The 23878-nt window shown below is 46.1% G+C and overlaps 1 protein-coding gene across 3 annotated transcripts in view; it reads right to left on the bottom strand.

The window, feature by feature from the left end:
* Positions 1–375: 375 nt before the first annotated feature.
* Positions 376–23878, bottom strand: part of LOC122925102 (gastrula zinc finger protein XlCGF57.1-like) — a 139304-nt gene continuing 115801 nt past the window's right edge. Inside the window, exons 2-7 of one of the 3 annotated variants that reach the window (XM_044276619.1) lie at positions 13545–13694; positions 13245–13415; positions 13038–13161; positions 12890–12954; positions 12368–12470; positions 376–2369 (exon numbers count right to left, since the gene is read on the bottom strand). In XM_044276619.1, coding sequence (XP_044132554.1) covers positions 958–2369; positions 12368–12470; positions 12890–12954; positions 13038–13161; positions 13245–13415; positions 13545–13622 — 1953 coding nt within the window. In that variant the 5' untranslated portion in view covers positions 13623–13694 and the 3' untranslated portion in view covers positions 376–957. The remainder of the gene's footprint in view (positions 2370–12367; positions 12471–12889; positions 12955–13037; positions 13162–13244; positions 13416–13544; positions 13695–23878) is intronic. The other 2 variants (XM_044276618.1, XM_044276617.1) reach the window with 2 other exon arrangements.

The raw sequence follows: 23878 nt of genomic DNA on the forward strand, positions 1-23878 counted from the left end.
CTTGATGATCCTATAAATTGTTAATTGAGGTGCAATTTTAGTAGCCACAATATCCTTGCCCGTGAAGCCATTTTTATGCAACGCAATGATGGCTGCACGCGTTTCTTTGCAGGTCACCATGGTTAACAATGGAAGAACAATGATTTCAAGCATCACCCTCCTTTTAACAGGTCAAGTCTGCCATTTTAACCCAATCAGCCTGACATAATGATCTCCAGCCCTGTGCTCGTCAACATTCTCACCTGAGTTAACAAGACGATTACTGAAATGATCTCAGCAAGTCCTTTAATGACAGCAATGAAATGCAGTGGAAAGTTTTTTGGGGGATTAAGTTTATTTTCATGGCAAAGAAGGACTATGCAATTCATCTGATCACTCTTCATAACATTCTGGAGTATATGCAAATTGCTATTATAAAAACTTAAGCAGCAACTTTTCCAATTTCCAATATTTATGTAATTCTCAAAACTTTTGGCCACGACTGTACACTGTACTAATTATGTAGTACAGTCATAAATGTGTGCCTGTTAGTATTCTGCAGACAGGTAACCTATCAAACCCTTGTGCAAGGTCTGCACTTTACAAACCTGGAGGCCATCATTAAGCCTCCAGCTGCTATACCAATTATGATTACTCTGATCTCGTTGCCCAGGGGAAGGTACATGATATAGGGTCAGAGTGAGCCCCCTCCATCTGCTTTACCACTTTGAGGTATGTTTACTACAGACTGTGGCATCTAATGGGGTTACATAGCCAGGAACAGAGCTAGCTCCAATCCTGGCCATTGCAGAGAAAGCCTGGCTATATATTACGGTTGGCTCCTACTGCTGAGCCATCGCTAAGTAGGGTGTAGGAAGTTAGCCCTCGCCTTCTCTCCCTTGTGTGGCTTCTTTAATGTTGAACAAAGTTTGATTTATCACTATAAAATTTCCCACTTTCTTAGCCTGGACATGGCTTCTATCCTGTGTGAATTTTCTGATGTTTAACAAGAGCTGATTTTCTTATGAAACATTTCCCACATTCTTGGCATGAAAATGGTTTCTCCCCTGTGTGAGTCCGTTGATGTTCAACAAGTTGCGTTTTCCAACTAAAACATTGTTCACATTCCGTACATGAAAATAGCTTCTCTCCCTTATGAGTTTTTTGGTGTACAAGAAGATGTGATTTTTTATAAAAACAATTCCCACATTCTGAACATGAAAATGCTTTCACCCTCGTGTGAATTCCAAGATGTTCAACAAGATCTGCTTTTCTTGCAAAACATTTCTCACATTCAGGACAAGAAAATGGCTTCTCACCTGTGTGAGTTCTTTGGTGTACGATAAGATTTGCTTTTTGAGAAAACGATTTCCCACATTCTAGGCATAAAAACGGCTTCTTCCCTGTGTGACATCTTTGATGTCGAAAAAGATGTGATTTCTGAGTATAACATTTCCCACATTCTGAACAAGAAAATGGCTTCTCCCCTGTGTGAATTCTCTCATGAACAACAAGCTCTGCATTTGTTATAAAACATTTGCCACATTCGAGACATAAAAATGGCTTCTCTCCTGTGTGAACTGTCTGATGTCTAAAAAGTTTCGATTTCTGGGTAAAACATTTTCCACATTCTAAACATGAGAATGGCTTCTCTCCTGTGTGAGTTCTTTGATGTTCAACAAGAGATGACTTAACGCTATAACATTTCCCACATTCCGTACATGAAAATAGCTTCTCTCCCTTATGAGTTTTTTGGTGTACAAGAAGCTGTGATTTTGTATAAAAACAATTCCCACATTCTGAACATGAAAATGCTTTCACCCTCGTGTGAATTCCAAGATGTTCAACAAGATCTGCTTTTCTTGCGAAACATTTCTCACATTCAGGACAAGAAAATGGCTTCTCACCTGTGTGAGTTCTTTGGTGTACGATAAGATTTGCTTTTTGAGAAAACGATTTCCCACATTCTAGGCATAAAAACGGCTTCTTCCCTGTGTGACATCTTTGATGTCTAAAAAGTTTCGATTTCTGGGTAAAACATTTTCCACATTCTAAACATGAGAATGGCTTCTCTCCTGTGTGAGTTCTTTGATGTTCAACAAGAGATGACTTAACACTATAACATTTCCCACATTCTGAACATGAAAATGGCTTCTCATCCGTGTTTGCTCTTTTAGGTACAACATCACTTCTTTGGCTTGTATTTTGCTCTACAGTCTGTGATGAATCAGATGATAGATGTTGAAAAGGATTTAGATCTTTGCTGTGAAGGGCTGAGGGTACATGTTGGATAATGGGATGCGCTTCATATGTATCTTGTGTTATTTCTTCAGTTTTTAAAGCAGATGATTGTACTATCAAATGTCCCTCTGAGCTCCTGATACAGTAACCTGCCAAGAATAAAACAGCTTTTATTATTTATAACCATAAAATTATATTGATAATTTATAGCATTTCTATAAAAGGGTATCCATAAAATTGCAAGATACTGTAAGTAAGAAAATGCAATTATGAATTGACTGAAGCTGGTCATGTTAGATTAATGTTGACTGAACCCACCTACCATTTAATGTGTTTAAGGATCGGGAAGTTTCAACATGTTTGACACTTGGTTCTTGGGTAGATTAGCAGCCTTCAAAGGTGTCTTCCCTTCTCCCTATTCACAAAACATGTAGTTTGGCGAAGGCCAACGTGCATATGTATGGAGATTCTGGAGACAGCTTTCAGCCAAACGAGCATTCTGAAGTGTATGGCCAGCTCAAAACAGTGATGGGAAAGCAGATGACAATCTAACAGTGAACCTCACAGCAAGGAACAGTAGATCATGCTGGTAGGCCACCATGCTCTTCTCTTGTAGTTGTCCACTGCTGCGTTGAAGCCATCATCTTCAGAGGGTTATTTTTTAGTATGCCTGCCCAAACGCTTTCCTAGTGAAACGCTCAGTGGATAATCATAAAGTGACCTTTGAATCAGTGCTCTTAGGTGGTATCCGTCACACACTATATGACAGCTATGTACTTACAGCTTATCAGAGAGCAGTTCAGAGGGTAAGAGCAGTAGGGTCACATACAATACAAAATGGCCATGGCTTTGATGCAAGTGATGATCTTTCTTCACACATAGGTCCAACATACTGTATTGTGCAAAAGAAGGCAGGTGTGGAAAAATGCCACTTTCAAAAATAGAAGTGTTAATAGTTTATTTTTATCAGTTAAACAAATGCATGGGATGTTTTGTAGGGATTTCCAAAACTGCGGGGTATAAGCCACTGGCGCATGCAATAAATGAGGAATAAGGTCTGCAGTTAGATGTCTTGGAGGGTCAGAGAAAAGGGGGACCTTAGTGTGTATAGAGCGTTTGGTCAGATATATACCTCTCGTGATACCGCAGGGAGTCTCTGTCAATTGCTCCAAGCCCCACAGTCCAGCAAGTTGTCTTTCCGACATGAGTGCTAATTTTATGTCAGAGCCTATCAGTCTATATTTGGGAATGCATAGTTGTAGCCACCTTTTTAACTGTATTGCTTTGTAGTAAGTCTGCAAATCAGGAAATCCGAAACCTCCATCAGCTTGCATACAGTTTTTAAACGAACCTGTCAGGGATGTTGTCCCAAAAATCTTGGAGAACTAACCACAGATCTTCCGTGGATGTAGGCTTACTCAAATCCTTTCTTCTCTTTATGTAATCTCAGACAGATCTAGTGATGAGCAGTGATGGCCAGTTCGCAGTGTTCGCAAACAAACACATGCGGGCTGCCATCTTGATTCACAAGTCCGGCGATGCACAGGTAAGCCCTTACCTGTGTATGTGCCAGGAGCTGGTCTGAAATCAAATGCGGTCACCGGGAGCAGGCAGTTCCGAGAACAGCCCGATGAAGGCCCCCGGCAGCTGTTCTCGGAACTGCCTGCTCCTGGGGACCGCATTTGATTTCAGACCGGCTTGCGACACAGGCACAGGTAAAGGCTTACCTGTGCATCGCCGGACTTGTGAATCAAGATGGCAGCCAGCATGTGTTTGTTTGCGAACTGGCCATCACTGGTGATGAGATCATCGGTCTGGGGGGGTCTATATCATCACTTCCAGGACTCCTTTTACTTCTTTACACTGAAGATATTTCTTAATAATATTGGTTGTATGTTTGGGGCTGTAGTCCTTCTGTAGAAAAAATTTGGAGCTGATGTGGATCAGATGTCTCCCTGATGGTATTGCATGATGGATAAGTATCTGCCTGTATTACTCAATGCTGAGGACACAATTAATCCTGACCAAATCCCCAACTACATTTGCTGAAATATATCCCCACATTTTCAAGGAGCCTCCACCGCCATGCTTACTGTTGCCTGCAGAAACTCATTACTGCTGTACCACTCTTTGGGCCTTCAGCAAACAGACTGCCTTCTATTACAGCCAAATATTTAAAATTTTGACTCATTAGTCCAGATCACCTGCTGCCAATTTTCTGCACCCTAGTTCACATGTTTTCATTCATAGTTCAGCCGTTTGGCCTTGTTTCCATATCAAAATGGCTTTTTGGCTGCAATTCCTCCATGAAGACCACCCCTGTCCCAATGGTTTCTGCCAGTTCTGAGCTGATGAAGCTATTGGACATCTTCCGATTTTGAAGGGAAACAAGCATGATGCACTTTTCATCTACTACAAAAGGTTTCCTTGGCCATCCCCTGCATCTAGGGCCCTCATGGCTGCTTGATTGAGAAATATAGAAAGATACTTATCCATCATGCAATACCATCAGGGAGGTGTCTGACTGGCTCCAAATTGATTCTGCAGCAGGACAGCGGCCCCAAACATACAGCTAATGTCATTAAAAACTATACTCAGCAGTGTTTGCCCGATCAGGCCTGATCGGTCGCCCACACGTGCGTTCACCCACGCCCTCCCCGCCGCAGTGACAAATAATTATTATTTTTTTATCACTGCACAATCACTTTACAAGTGCTGCGGCGATAAAAAAATCTGTTTTGATATTTTTTATCAATCGACAGGCTTGCTTTTTTTCTTGGGTAGTCTCAGGGAATACCCCCTAAATTTAGTTGACCAAATGGCAAGTAAGGGGTATTCTTCTGAAGAGGCCTACAGGCCTTTGACCCAGTCGGATGAGGAATGGGAACCCTCATCTGACGAATCCAGCGGATCAGAATACGAACCTGTAGAAAGCAGTGGCAGTCTGACCCAAAGTTCGGACGATGAGGTTGAGGTCCCTGATACCACCAGGCGTACCCAGCCCCGTGTTGCTAGACCACAGGTTGCGCAGGATCCGCTTCAAGGGCAGCAGAGTGGGGCTGGCGCTGTCGAATTACGTGGTGAGGCATACACCAGCAGCGCAGCCCATCCTGGACCTAGTACCAGCACTGCCGTACAACATGGTGAAGTGGCGAGCACCAGAAGGGCAGTTGAAGCTGGTACGGTGGCACGTGCATTAGTTTCCCCGTCGCAGCCACCGCACAGACAGTCCCATAGAGCCCCTAGAGTCCCTGAGGTGCTGGCAAACCCTTATTGGCAGCTGTGAGGAATATGGATTAATATTTACTGTCAGCCATGTCCTCACACCCCCCATTTGCTGACAGGATTTCCCTGCATCAAAGCCCCCAGCTCTGATTGTAATTCTGTGTACATGCCAAATAAGTTTCCACTCCTCCCCCCCCCCCAGCCAACTGAGTGTCAGTTGGCCAGGAAGACACCCCTCAGGGGGTCCAAGCTTCAAGGAGAAGTTCACACCTCTGTGCAGCAGTTGGGAGCCACCTGAATCTGCAGGAAAAACCCCTGCTGTGGGTATCTGCTTTGGCCTGGATCAATGAGATTTCCTAGACATATTGGCACCTACCTCTCATAAGGAACTATGAATCACCTGGCCATCGCAGGCGCAAACCGGATACATATTTGTGTCCCGATGGCCACGAGGTACGGTCCCATGGTCTTTGTTTACTCGTACCCAGTCGGGGTAGGGAGATACCCATATCTCCCCATAGAAGCCACCTACCAGTACCAGGTTTGGGCTCTACTTGTAGCCGGAACCCAGGCAGGTCCATTAGTCCCAGAACCATCTCCCTGTGACCCTCTGGTCTGGAGCTATGACCCCTAAAGGGTTTTGTGGGTCATTCACCGTCAGCCCAGAAGAGGGGGAGTTGACCCCTCCCTGAGGCAGGGAGGGGGTGGACCAGCTACAGGTTAAAAGCCTGGTGCCAGCAAGTAGGCAGGGTCTTTTCTCTGAAGGGGGGTCACATCCTACACATGTGTTTAGAGGGACCCAGGAAATAGCAGGAGATCACAGCCCCTCGTGTGGCCTCCAGCTCAGGACATCGCCAAGGAACTTTCATCATACTTGGTAACTTACTTTCACACTGCTTAATCCTATTGTAACCATATACCCTGTAATCTGTAACCTCAGACCACTGTATATTTATTGTCTGTGTATAGTGTGTTATATCTAGTGTGCTCTTATAGCGATTAAATATATAATTTAATCTTGTGCTATCTTGTATCTCGATCACGAATCCCCACGTCCGTGTTTTGGCCTAGTTATAAGCTACCGCGGGTTGGTTTCTGACCCTATATAATCCCGTTAGCGGACCGGACTTTTATCAAACGAGAAACTGGTGGCAGTTACCCGGGCTGAGTGTGTGCTGTTTTCACTGCGGCAGTGAAAAGGCTGTCTCAGCTTGTTGCCTCTCTGTGCCCGCGTGGACAGGAGGTGTGTGTGTAAACTATACCAGCCTGACCTTACGTGCTCCTCTGGAGGGCGTAACTTCACGTTTTTGGTAAACCCTGTGATAATACCAGGTCTCGTGAGCTCGACGTGGTTGATGTCAGCGGGCACGAGGGGTGGTATTCATCACAGCAGCCCCCAACTTCAGCCACACCAGTTGTTCCCCTTTTCCCCGCCCAGTCTGGAGTTCGGGTTGAGCTCAGATCGGATCGGCACTGGGGTTTTTTGAGCTGTTCTTGACTGCGGCGCTCTTGGACTTAGTCGTGGCAGAAAAAAACGGTATGCCACTCAATTTATAGCCGCCAACCCGGGAAGCTTTTATGCCCAGTCTTTCCGGTGGAAACCCGTCCAAGTTTACGAATTTAAAACTTTTCTGGGTCTTCTCCTCAACATGGGCCTAACAAAAAAGCATGAATTGCGGTTATATTGGTCCACGAACCCAATTCATCACATGCCCATGTTCTCTGCTGACATGTCCAGGACACGATTTGAGACCATCCTGCGTTTCCTGCACTTTAGTGACAACAGCACCTCTCGTCCCAGAAGCCACCCAGCTTTTGACCGGCTCCACAAAATTCGGCCCCTCATAGACCACTTTAACACCAAATTTGCAGATTTGTATACCCCTTAGCAAAACATCTGCATAGATGATTCCCTTATACATTTTACCGGGCGCCTTGGCTTCAAACAATACATCCCAAGCAAGCGCGCCCGGTATGGGTCAAATTGTATAAGGTCTGTGAAAGGGCCACAGGCTATACGCACAAATTTCGAGTCTATGAGGGTAAAGATAGACTGGTAAATAACCTGGAGCCGGTCGGTTGCCCTGACTACCTGGGGAGCAGTGGGAAGAGGTACCATCTTTATGTGGACAATTTTTACACAAGTGTGCCCCTCTTCAGGCATTTGTTTTTAGAACAGATTGGCTGCTGTGGCACCGCGCGACCTAGTCGCCGGGGCTTCCCCCAACGGCTCGTTACCACCCGTCTTGCAAGGGGGGAGAGGGCTGCCTTGTATAACGAAGAACTGCTCGCGGTGAAATGGAGAGACAAGCGTGACGTTTACATGCTCTCCTCCATTCACGCAGACACGACAATACAAATTGAACGAGCAACCAGTGTCATTGAAAAGGCCCTCTCGGTCCACGACTATAATTTGCTCATGGGAGGGGTGGACTTCAATGACCAGATGTTGGCTCCTTATTTACTTTCCCGCAGGACCAGATGCTGGTATAAGAAGGTGTCTGTATATTTAATTCAATTGGCACTGTATAATAGTTTTGTTCTCTACAGTAAGGCTGGGAGAACAAGATCCCTCCTCAAATTTCAGGAAGAGATCATCGAGAACCTCCTGTATCCAGGAGGTTCCGTGGCCCCAACCACCAGTGTAGTGAGCCGTCTACACGAGCGACATTTCCCCAATGTCGTTGCTGGTACCTCAACCCAAGAGCCACCCCGAAAAAAAAATTGTGTCTGTAGCAGGAGTGGAATAAGGCGTGGCACCCGCTATTTCTGTCCTGACTGCCCTGACCACCCTGCCCTATGCTTAGGGGAGTGTTTCCGGAAGTACCACACACAGGTACACTATTAGTATAGGGATTGCGTCACACAGGACAGGCACACAGGGCTCTTAGGGCCCTTTCACTCACAGCTGCTGCAAACATCCCCTTTCACCTGGGCCAAAGTGCATAATGTACTTCGCCACATCTCTGGGCGATTTGCCCAGTTGTATGTATGCCAAAATAGTACCAATCAAACAGTCACCTCATCCTGCAAAAAAGGAGACCCTACCTAAAATAATCGCCCAAAAACTGAAAAAACTATGGCTCTCAGAATATGGAGACACTAAAACTTGATTTTTTTTGTTTCAAAAATGAAATAATTGTGTAAAGCTTACATAAATAAAAAAACTATACATATTAGGTATTGCCGCGTCCGTAATAACCTGCTCTATAAAAATATCACATGACCTAACCCCTCAGGTGAATACCGTAAAAAAAAAAAAAGAAAAAAAAACGGTGTAAAAAAGCAATTTTTTGTCACCTTACTTCACAAAAAGTGTAATAGCAAGCGATCAAAAAGTCATACGCACCCCAAAATAGTGCCAATCAAACCGTCATCTCATCCCGCAAAAATCATACCCTACCCAAGATAATAGACCAAAAACTGAAAAAACTATGGCTCTCAGAATATGGAGACACAAACTTGATTTTTTTGGTTTCAAAAATGAAATCATTGTGTAAAACTTACATAAATAAAAAAATTGTATACATATTAGGTATCGCCGCGTCCGTGACAACCTGCTCTATAAAAATATTACATAATCTAACCTGTCAGATGAATTTTGAAAATAACAAAAAATAAAAACGGTGCCAAAACAGCTATTTCTTGTTACCTTGCCTCACAAAAAGTGTAATATAGAGCAACCAAAAATCATATGTACCCTAAACTAGTACCAACAATACTGCCACCCTATCCCGTAGTTTCCAAAATGGGGTCAATTTTTTGGAGTTTCTACTCTAGGGGGGCATCAGGGGGGCTTCAAATGGGACATGGTGTAAAAAAAAAAACGGTCCAGCAAAATCTGCCTTCCAAAACCGTATGGCATTCCTTTCCTTCTGCACCCCGCTGTGTGCCCGTACAGCGGTTTACGACCACATATCGGGTGTTTCTGTAAACTACAGAATCAGAGCCATAAATATAGCATTTTGTTTGGCTGTTAACCCTTGCTTTGTTACTGGAAAAAATGGATTAAAATGGAAAATTTGCCAAAAAATTGAAATTCTCAAATTTCATCTCCATTTGCCAATAACTCTTGTGCAACACCTAAAGGGTTAACAAGGTTTGTAAAATCAGTTTTGAATACCTTTAGGGGTGTAGTTTCTTAGGTGGGTCACTTTTATGGAGTTTCTACTCTAGGGGTGCATTAGGGGGGCTTCAAATGGGACATGGTGTCAAAAAAAACAGTCCATCAAAATCTGCCTTCCAAAAACCAAACGGCGCACCTTTCACTCTACGCCCCGCTGTGTGGCCGTACAGTAGTTTATGGCCACATATTGGGTGTTTCTGTAAATGGCAAAGTCAGGGCAATAAAGATGCAGTCTTGTTTGGCTGTTAACCCTTGCTTTGTTAGTGGAAAAAATTGATTAAAATTGAAAATTTGTCAAAAAAATGAAATTCTCAAATTTCATCCCCATTTGCCAATAACTCTTGTGCAACACCTAAAGGGTTAACAAAGTTTGTAAAATCTGTTTTGAATACCTTGAGGGGTGTAGTTTATAGAATGGGGTCATTTCTGGGGGGTTTCTATTATGTAAGCCTCGCAAAATGACTTCAAACCTGTAGTGGTCCCTAAAAATTGGGTTTTTGTAAATTTCAGAAAAATTTCAAGATTTGCTTCTAAACTTCTAAGCCTTGTAACAACAAAAAATAAAATATCATTCCCAAAATAATTCAAACATGAAGTAGACATATGGGGAATGTAAAGTCATCACAATTGTTGGGGGTATTACTATGTATTACAGAAGTAGAGAAACTGAAACTTTGAAATTTGCTAATTTTTTCAAATTTTGGGTACATTAGGTATTTTTTATGCAAAAAAATATACTTTTTTGACCCAATTTTAGCAGTGTCATGAAGTACAATATGGGACGGGAAAAAAAATCTCAGAACGGCCTGGGTAAGTCAAAGCGTTTTAAAGTTATCAGCACTTCAAGTGACACTGGTCAGATTTGCAAAAAAGTGGCCTGGTCCTAAGGTGAAATAAGGCTGTGTCCTCAAGGGGTTAAAAAGTGGTTTTTGAACATTTCTGAGAAAATTCAAGATTTGCTTCTAAACTTCTAAGCATTCTAACGTCCCCACAAAATAAAATGTCATTCCCAAAATGATCCAAACATGAAGTAGACATATGGGGAATGTAAAGTAATAACTATTTTTGTAGATATTACTATGTATTATAGAAGTAGAGAAATTGAAACTTGGAAATTTGCAAATTTTGTATTTTTTAAAAATAAAAATGATTTTTTTTACTCCATTTTACCAGTGTCATGAAGTACAATATGTGACGAAAAAACAATCTCAGAATGGCTTTTAAAGTTATCACCACATAAAGTGACACTGGTCAGATTTGCAAAAAATGAGCCCGGTCCCTAAGGGGTTAAAAAAGATTGAAGGAGAATGGGAATACCAGGTGGCTGCTTTGCAAATATCCTCTATGGGAACAGAGAATCTTTCTGCCCAGGAGGTAGCAACTGCCCTGGAAGAATGTGCCTTAAGACCCACCGGAGGAGACAACCCGGATTGCAAGATTATGCAAGACAAAGATATGGCAGAAACAATCCACCTAGCAATAGAACTTGGCCACCTTACCCATAGTCACTCCTTGAAAGAGGACAAAGAGTGAAGAAGATCTGCACCAGTCTTTAGTGCGGGACAGATAATTAATCAAGGTCCTTTTAACGTCTAGGCCGTGCAGAGATTTTTCTTTTTCTGACCCAGGGCTTTTAAACAGTGTATGGATTCTAGCCCCCCAAACATAATATCTTGGATGGACCTGGGTTCTTTAGCCTCTTCAATGCCCATAGTAGAATGTACGACTTTTAGAAGCTTTTCTGTGTTTACCACTGATTTCACCTTCTTCCAAGGAAGACAGGGATGAATCATCAGAATGCCCATATAATGAGGAGTGTATCTCATCTTCATCAGAATCAGACGAAATATGCTCCTGTACAGTATTATGTCGTCTCACTTTAGATTCTTTTTTGGATGATAAGGTAGAATTAACTTCCGATCTGACTAGTGTCTGAAGACATTTATAAAATGATGGCGATTCCTCAGCCACCGTTTTATCAATACAGGACTGACACATCCTCTTCTCCCATTCAGATGACAACCCAGTTTTACAGGTAGTCACCACTTTCCTTGGTTTTGTCAAGGCTGGAGGGACTGCAGACTCCTCAAAATGCTTGTCCTCCTCCATGCTTCTCCTGTTACTGGCCACCAGAGCGCTGTTTAGGATGCCAGCTTTCAGTTCACCGCGTGCCCTTCTCATAGGCGCCCTGTGATGATGTCACGCCTGACGCCACGGGCCGAACCACACGACCCATGCCGCTCTCCCCGGCCTAACTCCTTGTCGGAAACTCCTCCTCCTCCTCCCCCCTGGGGTCCGGACGTCTGTGCCTCTAGCGCATCAGCGATACCGCCAGGCACTTCATGCTCCAGCACACAAAGTACTCTCTCAGGAGTTTTGCTGTGCCTCTGCCTGTCCTTTTCAGCGCACCAACTGAAGCCGCATTATATTCCCGGGGACAGCAGGTAGGTTGGGGGAGAAATCAAGCCCACTATAGGGGTCAGCGTACGAGCACCACCAGAGGGAAGAAACCTGAAAGAAAGACTGTAGGCTTCCCCAGAGACAGGAAACCACAATGAATTGGGAGGAGAGTGTCCGCCCTTTTATTCTGCAGGTTTCCTGTCTGTGGGGGCGGATCCTCTCATGGGCTGTCATGGGCGAAGGGAAAAACACCTTGCCGTCCCTTATACTCTGGTGGCAAGGACACTTCTCCCAGCTTGTGTCACCTGTTATGGCAGAACAGAACTCAATGGAGCTAAAAAAGCTGCTGAATAAGTACAGTCTAAGACTCTTCTCTATTTAGTGGTTACTACTCACCTGGATAGATATCTGTAGGAAATTCCTCTTTATACTGGTCTTCACACTTCACACAGGTCTCTCTAGAATTAATTCTCCTCAGATCTTTATCCTGAATCAAAATCTGCAAATATAAAAGTCTCTCACAGTCACAGAAGTCCTACAGAATGTTCTACAAAAATAGAGAAGGTTATAAATTATCAGGACAACCAATAATGACATGACAGCGTGGTTTATTTGAGCCAGATAGCTGCAGGAAGCTTACACACATGTATATTCACCATGACGAGGTGTGCATCAAGTTGTTTCTGTGAAGGAAGACTGGCCTCCAACCTGTTGGTCACTTATTCCCATTGGCAGTCTCCAAAGCCAGAACATAGTGATCACATACAGATAACATCTAATGTCTATGGTCAGCTTTAACCCTGTCATCTCCACCTTTCTCATTACACAAATATAAACATATAATACTATGGGATAAAACCAGACTGAACACAAGGACTACACAGCCTTCTACAGACCATATGGAATATTTCCATCTACCTGATGATCCTGTGGAGGAAGAGGACTGGGACATCTCTCTGGTGTTCTTCTCTTACTGGGTCTACCTGTAGGAGACACATACAGTGACTGAATTCATTATTCACATACAGGTAATTGAAGGATGGGTGTATTTAGGCATGTCTATTACCTGGTGATGTGAGGGACTGGTGGTTCTCCATCATGACGTTCTTGTACAGATCCTTGTGTCCTTCTACATACTCCCACTCCTCCATGGAGAAATAGACAGTGACATCCTGACACCTTATAGGAACCTGACAACACAATGACACCGTCATCACCCAGACCCCTCCAGTGCTGTTACTGTATAATGTCCCAGCATTCCCAGCAGTGTCACCTCTCCAGTCAGCAGCTCCACCATCTTGTGGACGAGTTCTAGGATCTTCTGTTCATTGATTTCCTCATGTATCAGGAGGTGAGGTGGAGGCCCCGTGATTGGGCTTAGGGTTCTTCCCCATCCTTCAGACAAAGGAACCTCACTAGAGGTCTTCTTCACTACAGTGTAACCCTGTTTATGGGGAGACAGCGTAATAAATATCACTACTGACTTTCCAGAGTCCGTCACCTTTATAGCCATGTCCATCTGTTATTACCGTAGATAAGAATAATGTAATGTGACATCATCAGAATCTCTCACCTCTCCAGTAAGTTGGAAGAGTATCTCTAGGGTGAGATTTATTATCCCCTCGGCCATCTTGTCTCTGTTCCTATCCATCCTTAATGAGTATATCAGGAAAATTCTGTTACGTAGAAGATATTAACAGACAATTCTATATTTTAGGAACCTAAACAGAAAGAAGAAGAAACTTGTAAAAAACACACAAAATGTAATGTAAAAATACACTTACTGTAGTTAATAAGGGGAAACATTTGAGGAGATATTACAGTGTAGATGTTGTAGCTTCTCTCTTCCGCGAACCTCCACAACGATACAGACAGGAGGGTTTCACCGCCTCCCAGGGACAGGAAATAACATGGAAGACAGCAATAAAAAGTTCATCCCCTGTACCTGATCCAACAGGAGACGGGGAAGACGTTCCTGCCACTGATCCACAGCAGAGGAATTTTCTATCTTGCCCAGCCCGTCCTCTTCCATGGTTCCTTACTGGGAGGGCTGGTGCAGGGAATGAGGGTTACCGGTGGTAGCAGTATCCTCCTTCCTTGTTCTGGGTGTAAGTATTCCTGTGGGAAGGTAGTCCCATTGTGTGGCACCGATATTGGTAAGATCATTTGCATTGGGATCAGGCTATGTCCGTGGCTGCTACAGACTGAGGATTTCCTCTGTTCCACTTCTGGTTACAGAATACTGTGTGACACTTCGTACCAGACAAGTCCTACTGAAGGCCGGATCAAGGCTCCACTCATGGAAGGTATGTAAGTTCGGAGGCTGCCTCAGTCTATCATTGTATGCACAGTTTGCAGCCTAGAAGATGCAAGACTTTAGGGCTAAAAAGCAGCATACACCCTCACTTAAAGGGGTTGTGCATCGCAGAGGTATTGATGGCCTGTCCTCAGACGGGGTCCGATTTCTGGCATCCGCACTGATTGAAGAGGTAGTGGTGCTCGCATGAGGGCTGCTTCCGTTTCAAACTACCTTCATGTTGCATTGCTTATAGAGGCAGCGCAGTGTAATAACAAGTGCTCTTCCTAGTCAAGCTGTAGTTACACGGCGAACAGGTAACTGAAGAGGAAGCAGCCCTCACACAAGTGCTGTTACCCCTTTACATAGCTGATTGCAGGGGAAAGGGCATATTGATAACCTATCCTGAGTATAGCTCATTAATATCTTTGAAGAAAGAAATGGGGGTTAGTCAGCACATCCCAATGCACCGATGCACGTCAGCATGGCCGACAGCGCAAAAGCAAAAACACAATGCACCAGCACACTGCAAACACAAATAATACAGTAAATACAATTGTGCCATACTCACTATAGAAATGTACTAATGCTACGTTATAAATGTGAGATTCTTGGCAAATACATTTTGTACAAAATTACTTGTGCCTGTCCACCAACGGCAAGGCGATCTCTTTAGGACGGGAATCTACACTAAACACTAAAAAAGAGGGTTGTCGAGGCTCCCCTGGTCTTGAGTTAGTGAGGAGGCACTGACATACGCCAGGAACTAAGCGATAGTGGTATCATAAATGAAGAAAGGAGATCCAGCTTCCAAACATCGTGTTCAAGCTTTAATAAATAGGTGCTTAAAATCCATACATGTGCATCAGGTCTACGTATTTCAGATCACCAAATACAGATCCTTACTCATGACAAAAATACTACACTAAATACTACCTCCGCTGGTGCCGTACTGGCCTTCATTGAATTCAGGGAAAGCTGGCTCGGCTATTTCTATCGGCCCCATGGAAATGCATGGGAGCGGTGGCTGCGCTCGTATTGATTCCTATGGAGAGAGCGCTTGGCGGTGCCAAAAACCGGGAAAACCCATGGTCCTCCAGCCACCACCTTCCCCGCTCCGTTATCAGTATAGGTGCGCGTCCCAGAGGTGGGACCCGCTCCTATCAGACAATAGGGCCATATCCTAGCGATATGCACCCCATTGCATGAGATGGGAAAACCCCTTTAAAGATGGTGTGAACAAGGTAACTTTAAAAAGGCGCAGGAGGCTGCCCAGGACTCCCTAGAGGACAGGAAACTGAGGTGCGGATGAGATGTAAACCTTTTTCCAGTCCCCAGATGGGGACTAAGGGCTGTTTCACACGAGCGGATGCCGTGCGTGACATCCTGCTCCGTGAATGACAGCCAAGACCCGATGCAGACTGCAGAGGCACGGAGCATTAACATGACTGATAATGCTCCGTGCCTCTCTGTGATCGCTTTACTACGAAATCACAGTGAGATAAAGTTGTCACCGTGATTTCGTAGTAAAGCGGTCACAGAGAGGCACGGAGCATTATCAGTCATGTTAATGCTCCGTGTCTCTGCAGTCTGCATCGGGTCTTGGCTGTCATTCACGGAGCGGATGTCACGCACGGCATCCGCTCGTCTGAAACAGCCCTTAAAGGGATTGTGTCATCTCATACACTGGAGGTAGTTAGGAGAAAAATTTGATTTGCTGAAAAGCAGAATTCACTCGTGTCACGAACTATGGATCCGATCGCTCCGGATCCCACAGCTGTGACGTAGTGGTCTGTGACAGAGTCTGTGCACACACAGAGACCTCACATGACCGGGGTATTACCATTCGGCTAACACCCCCCACTACACTTCGGTAACTGCCACCACGTGGGTTCCCGGTCCACGAGCCGACTATCCGGGTCATTCACTATCACACAGATCAGTGGATGAACCGGATATCACTTACTGACCAACCGCAGTCAATCACCCCCAGCTACAATTCCTAAATGCAATTTAACTAACTACCTGGTAACGTCTCTTCAAAGGCAAGGTACGTTGTTCAGCAGCTTAGAATATGGAAGACTTGGCCACTTAGATTTTATAATCTTTAATAAGCGGTAAAAAGCAGTGCATACAAGTCTAATGAAAATGACTATAAATCTACAGAATAATAATAACAATATAAATAATCACGACAGTTCAAATGAAAGGGAAAAAGATGAAAGAATACTTAGTTTCTCTGGAGGGTTTCAGATGGTCGTTCATATGTCCTTTTTGAATCCTTGCAAACCCCTTTTCAGTATGTATCAGGGGAGACCCTCAAAGTTCTTCTGATACAGGGATATGCCGTCAATGTCCAATTAAGTGTCTGGTGATGTTCCATGGGTCTCTCTCCTCTGTCCTTGTGCATGGATTTTTATGAACTCTCCCATGGGCAGGAGACTTACTCCTGTCAGCCAATGGCAGCAGAGTGACTGTGAAGCCTAGGGATTGGCCCCCAAGTGTTTTATGACCCCATCAAAGTTCAGTTCCTACAATGAGGATTATACTTAAGCCCGTATCTCCCTGATACATCGGCATATTTTTATACAGAATACATATTTGCGATCCTTATTTATTTACCTACAGAATGAGACCACACACGGTAATGCTGGGACCTGTAGTTCTTCTACCACCCATAGGTCAGCTACAGAATCACATCCTCTAGTCATATTTGATACCCAATTAACCACAATACTCTGTAGAGCCTGGATCTGGTGTCAGAAAGGGCATAAGTTGATTCATAAATGAAATATGAAAGTGGACTGGTTTTATGCCCAGAGCTAATTAAGGGCTATTAGCTCTCCTCAAACCAGACCTGGAAATTAATGACGTCACGCTCCAGCCAGGCTTGACAGCGAGCTGATCTTATCTTACAGGACAGGATGAGCTGGGCCTGGTATAGCCTTTATGACCTTTTATAGCTGGCCTCAAAGAGTAGTGGTAATAAAAGTGTCCATCTATATCATAGGCGACCCAGGCTTCAGGAAGATGAGAGTTCACAGTTTTTTTTTACATATGCCAGAAGCATATAAGATGGCTACCCAGAGGAATTATGTATGTATGCCGGCACACCTCCCTCTTTTAAAAGGTTGCCTGGGGAAATGGCCACAAGCCTATTCCACAGCAACCCAGCCCTCTCCGGCCGATTCTCCCTGCCGCGACAACCCGTCGGCATTTCCATGTAAGCTACCTTTTCTGTGCTGCACAGTGAAGTTGTACTGCTGCAAAATCAGGCTCCATCTCAGCAGTTTCGCATTGTCTCCTGCGAGACGTGCCAACCAGCTGAGGGGATTGTGATCAGTGACCACTGTGAAATTGCGTCCATACAGGTAGTGTTGTAGCTTTTGCAGGGACCACACAATAGCTAAACACTCCTTCTCTATTGTGGAGTAGCTGGTCTCCCTGGCCAGTAACTTACGGCTCAGGTATAGTACAGGATGCTCCTCCCCGGCCTGGTTCACCTGACTCAGGACTGCACCCAGACCAAAGGCGGAAGCATCCGTGTGGACCACAAACTTCCGAGTGAAATCTGGGGCTTGAAGCACAGGAGCACTGGCTAGTGCATCCTTCAGGGCCTGGAAGCCTTGCTCGCATTCCGGCGTCCAGGACACAATCCTGGGCAGCTTCTTCTTGGTCAAGTCTGTCAGAGGCTTGGCCAGGGCGCTATAGTTCGGGATGAACTTCCTATAGTACCCGGCCGTTCCCAAGAAAGACATGACCTGCTTCTTGGTGAGAGGTGTTGGCCATCTCGTAATGGCTTTCACCTTCTCTATTTCAGGCCTCAGTGTGCCTCCTCCTACTCTGTGGCCTAAGTAAGTGACCTCATTCATGCCCAGCTGGCACTTGCTAGGCTTAACAGTTCCAGCCGCAGCAAGTTTGTCCAGTACTTGCGACAGGTGCACCAGATGCTCCTTCCACGTGGGGCTATACACGGCAATGTCGTCTAAATAGGCGACAGCACATTCTTCTAGTCCTTCCAGCAAGTCATTCACAAGCCTTTGAAAGGTGGCTGGCGCATTCTTCATCCCAAACGGCATTACAGTAAATTCGTATAAGCCGAAAGGGGTGATGAAGGCCGACTTCTCCTGAGCCTCCGAGGTCAGGGGAATCTGCCAATACCCCCTGCTCAGGTCCATGATTGTCAGGTAGCTGGCTCCTGCCAACTTATCTAACAGTTCATCAATCCTGGGCATGGGGTAAGCATCCGAGGTTGTGATGGCATTCAGTTTCCGATAATCCACACAGAACCTGGTTGTCTGATCTTTCTTCGGGACCAGAACCACCGGTGAGGCCCAAGCGCTGTGGGATTTCTGAATGAACCCGAGCTGCTTCATCTCCTCGATCTCCCTCCTGAGGTCTGCCTGGACCTCCAGTGAGACACGGTAGGCGGACTGCTTTGTGGGAGCATGTGTACCTGTGTCCACATGATGGACTGCAAGGTGAGTTCTCCCGGGTTTCCCTGTAAAAGTGTCACGGTGAGCCGTCAACACTTCTAAGAGCTGAGATCTCTGCTGGGACGAGAGTTGAGGGTTGAGGGTTAAGTCCACCTCCAACTGTCAGCTAGCAGATCTAGTAGGGGGTCGGCCTCCTCCCTTTCGGGCAGGCTGCAAACCGGCATAACATGTGGCGTTCTCTCATGATGCTCCTTGAGCATGTTGACGTGAAACGTCTTCTGTCCTCCTACCTCCCTCTCCAAGGCCCACCACATAATTTACCTTACTCAGACATTTGACAATGGGGTACGGCCCTTCCCATGCAGCTTGCAGTTTGTTTTGCCGCATTGGCAGCAGGACATAGACCTTCTGCCCCTCCTGGTAGATTCTCTCTCGGGCAGTGCGGTTATACCACTGCTTCTGTTTGCTTTGGGCCTGCACCATATTCTCCTGTACCAGACCTACCAGCGACTCCATTTTGTCTCGGAACCTGAGGACATAGTCTACTACAGAGACTTCAGTTCCGGCAACCTTGCCTTCCCAAGACTCTCTGATTAGGTCTAGGGGACCTCTTACTCGTCGACCATACAGGAGTTCGAAGGGCGAAAACCCGGTTGACTCCTGGGGAACCTCTCTGTAGGCAAATAGCAGGTGAGGTAGATATCGTTCCCAGTCCTTCCCTTGCGCCTCCACAAACGTCTTCAGCATCTGCTTCAACGTCCCGTTGAAGCGCTCACAGAGGGCCGTTTGTTTGTGGGTGGTAAAGGCTGGCTACAATATGGTTCACCTGTATTTTCCTACAGAGCCCCTGCATTAGTTCAGACATGAACTGAGGTCCTTGGTCGCTGAGAAGCTCAGCTGGGAACCCCACTCTCGTGAAGATCCCCAGCAGGGCGTCTGCAACCTTGTCCGCCCTAATGGAGGATAACGCCACTGCTTCCGGGTAGCGCGTCGCGTAATCCACCAAGGTTAATATGAATCGTTTACCCGAACTGCTGGGGATGGCCAGTGGACCAATGATGTCCACGGCCACCCTCCTGAAGGGTTCATCAATTATCGGTAAGGGATTCAATGGAGCTCGGTGACAGTCTCCTGCTTTGCCAACTCGCTGACAGGTGTCGCAGGACCTGCAGTACTTGGCGACATCTGCCCCGAGGCCAGGCCAGAAAAAATTCTGCATCACCCGGGACTTTGTTTTGGTTATTCCCAGGTGACCAGCTAAGGGGATCTCATGAGCCACTTGCAGTAATTGTTCCCTGAACTGCACAGGTACAATGAGCTGCCTCTTGAGTGGCCCCACCTTACTGTCACTGTGGGAGATGTCCTCCTTATACAGTTTCCCATTGTCCCAACACACTCGGTATTTGTCTCCCTCAGTGGGAGGGCTGGCAGCTAACCCTCTTAGCTGCTCCAAGGTAGGGTCATCTCGCAGGGCCTGCTCAAAGGCGGCACTACAAGTCCCAGCCAGCTGTCCTGTGGCGAACAGGGACAGTGGCTGAGGCTCTGACGCGGTTAAGTCCACGGGGTCCGAACCGGTGGAAGGGGACACTTCCACTTGCTCTTCCCCAATGGAGCGTTCCGCTGCGGCTTTTGCAGCCCTGCGAGTGATGGGCAACACAGGCACAATAATGTCATCACATTTAACATTTGCACAACTTGAATCAGTTAAACACATGTCCGCTACCTGTGTACATACACCCGCCATCCCCTCTACATCTCCTGTCATAGGAGAACTGCTCCCACACACCCCACCTCCCACCTCCCGAGGTCCATCCCCAAGGTTATCTGATGTTACGCAAACATCCTTGCACAGTACCTCGGTATGTCCAGGGACCTCCATAGGGACGGGTGAGTCCTGTGTGCTTCCAGGGGGCACGTAGCACGAGACCAATCGTCCTAGGTCAGTGCCTAATAAAACATTTGTGGGGATCTCCGCAGAGACTCCCACCTCCCTTACTCCACTCCCAGGGCTCACTCTCCAACTCCCGTGATGGTGAGGCTTTTGCCGGGAATAAGGTCTGCGTCATCCACTAGTTCAGGCCGAACTAGTGTGACTTCGGCTCCTGTATCGCGGAAGCCTGTGGTGCATCGGTTGCCCACAGTAACCGACTGTAGGTTGTCTGCGGTGTGTCTTGCAGCTCCATTCACCAACAGCACAGATGATGGGTTGCGGGCAAGCTTGCCAGGGGGTGCTGTCTTCTTCTCCGGGCACGAGTGGCTGATGTGTCCTGGTATGCCGCACGCATAGCACTTGCGCACGTCTGTCGGTGCTGGCTTGACTCCTTCAGGTCTTTGTGCAGGCCTGTGAAAGGGTCGCTGGACAGGAACCGACAAAGTTGGCCGGGAGGAAGAAGCAGATGAAGAGGTTCCTCCCAGGCGGGACAGAGTGTCTTTGAATGCCCGAGTGCTGGGCATGGCGACATATTCATCGGCTAGCTCGGCCGCCTCTCGCGCACTCTTCGGCTTGTGCTCACATACATATTTTTGCACATCCGTGGGGCAATTGGAGACAAACTGTTCTCGGACCATCAGATCCGCCAGGGACTGCTTGGTGTCCTCTGTGAGGGGATCAGACCACTGTTGGAAGGTGGTCTGCAACTTGCCTAGGTGGTCCATAAAAGTATCTCCGGGCCCTCTCCGCAGGGATCGGAACCGTAAACGGTAAGTCTCTGGAGTCAGCTGGTACTTGACCAGAATAGCCTTTTTGATGACCGCGTAACTGGTACGCTCTGCTAATGGTAGTCCGACCAGGGCCTCCATAGCTTTGCCCTTCAGTGCGGACATTAGATGTCCCGCCCACTGTGGCTCTGGCACCTGGTACTGTTGGCATGAGGTTTCAAAAGCATGCAGGAAAAGATCAATGTCACAGTTCTCAGACTCCATCACAGGCAGTTTTGGCTTGACCATCAAGGATGGGCCTGTGGATGTGGCATGCCGGTCGGACCCCTGAAGCTGTACTCGGGCCAGGTCCAGTTCATGCCTGCGGACAGCTTCCCGTTCGGCAGCCTCGCGCTCAGCCTTGCGCTCTGCCCGACGTGCCTCCAGCAGCCGAAAATATAAGTCCGGGTTACTGAGCATTAGTTGGTCCAGACCATTTTGGGATGGCATAGACAGAGTTATGTCCAGCTAGAGGACTGCAAGCCCCAGCAGGCTGTCCTCCTCCCAGTTCATCATCCTCATTCTGGAAGGGGTCACCTGGCTCAGGGGCCCCAGAGTCTCCTCCATTCTCTGAATCCTGCAGGGATGACTCTTGACTCCTCCGTGCACATAACTCCTGGATAAGGACAGTCTTATTTTTCCCATATACTTGGATGCCTTTGTGCTCACACAGAGCTGTGATATCAGCCACGCTCATGACGTCATAATTCACGGATTCGGACATTATTGCCAAATAAAAGATAGGACAGAAAACAAGAGAGAGGGGAGGGTACTGTCGTGAACTATTATTCTATCAAAACTAATGCACTGTGCTTCGTCTTCCAGAATTTTTCAATCCTTTAGTACAGAGTTATGGACATAACTTCATGCACTAATATTCTAAGCATACAGAATCCCGTAAGCTGCCACCAGAAAATGTCACGAACTATGGATCCGATCGCTCCGGATCCCACAGCTGTGACGTAGTGGTCTGTGACGGAGTCTGCGCACACACAGAGACCTCACGTGACCGGGGTATTACCACTCGGCTAACACCCCCCCACTATACTTCAGTAACTGCCACCACGTGGGTTCCCGGTCCACGAGCCGACTATCCGGGTCATTCACTATCACACAGATCAGTGGATGAACCGGATATCACTTACTGACCAACCGCAGTCAATCACCCCCAGCTACAATTCCTAAATGCAATTTAACTAACTACCTGGTAACGTCTCTTCAGAGGCAAGGTACGTTGTTCAGCAGCTTAGAATATGGAAGACTTGGCCACTTAGATTTTATAATCTTTAATAAGCGGTAAAAAGCAGTGCATACAAGTCTAATGAAAATGACTATACATCTACAGAATAATAACAACAATATAAATAATCACGACAGTTCAAATGAAAGGGGAAAAGATGAAAGAATACTTAGTTTCTCTGGGTTTCAGATGGTCGTTCATATGTCCTTTTTGAATCCTTGCCAACCCCTTTTCAGTATGTATCAGGGGAGACCCTCGAAGTTCTTCTGATACAGGGATCTGCCGTCAATGTCCAATTAAGTGTCTGGTGATGTTCCATGGGTCTCTCTCCTCTGTCCTTGTGCATGGATTTTTATGAACTCTCCCATGGGCAGGAGACTTACTCCTGTCAGCCAATGGCAGCAGAGGGACTGTGAAGCCTAGGGAGTGGCCCCCAAGTGTTTTATGACCCCATCAAAGTTCAGTTCCTACAATGAGGATTATACTTAAGCCCGTATCTCCCTGATACATCGGCATATTTTTATATAGAATACATATTTGCGATCCTTATTTATTTACCTACAGAATGAGACCACACACGGTAATGCTGGGACCTGTAGTTCTTTTACCACCCATAGGTCAGCTACAGAATCACATCCTCTAGTCATATTTGATACCCAATTAACCACAATACTCTGTAGAGCCTGGATCTGGTGTCAGAAAGGGCATAAGTTGATTCATAAAGGAAATATGAAAGTGGACTGGTTTTATGCCCAGAGCTAATTAAGGGCTATTAGCTCTCCTCAAACCAGACCTGGAAATTAATGACGTCACGCTCCAGCCAGGCTTGACAGCGAGCTGATCTTATCTTACCGGACAGGATGAGCTGGGCCTGGTATAGCCTTTATGACCTTTTTATAGCTGGTCTCAAAGAGTAGTGGTAATAAAAGTGTCCATCTATATCATAGGCGACCCAGGCTTCAGGAAGATGAGAGTTCACAGGTTTTTTTTACATATGCCAGAAGCATATAAGATGGCTACCCAGAGGAATTATGTATGTATGCCGGCACAACTCGCGCTTTGCGTAAAAAAAAAAAAAAAAGAAAAACATACTTGCCAGATCCATTTGATCATGACGGGCCTGCGGCCGTCATCTTGCTTGAAGATCTCAGACTAAATCCTGTTGGTGGTGATGTAAGACTTCACCATGCCAGCTGACATGATCTTCAATCAAGATGGCGGCCGCTGGGCCATCGCGA

Source organism: Bufo gargarizans, chromosome 1 (assembly GCF_014858855.1).
Source record: "Bufo gargarizans isolate SCDJY-AF-19 chromosome 1, ASM1485885v1, whole genome shotgun sequence".
NCBI lineage: Eukaryota > Metazoa > Chordata > Amphibia > Anura > Bufonidae > Bufo > Bufo gargarizans.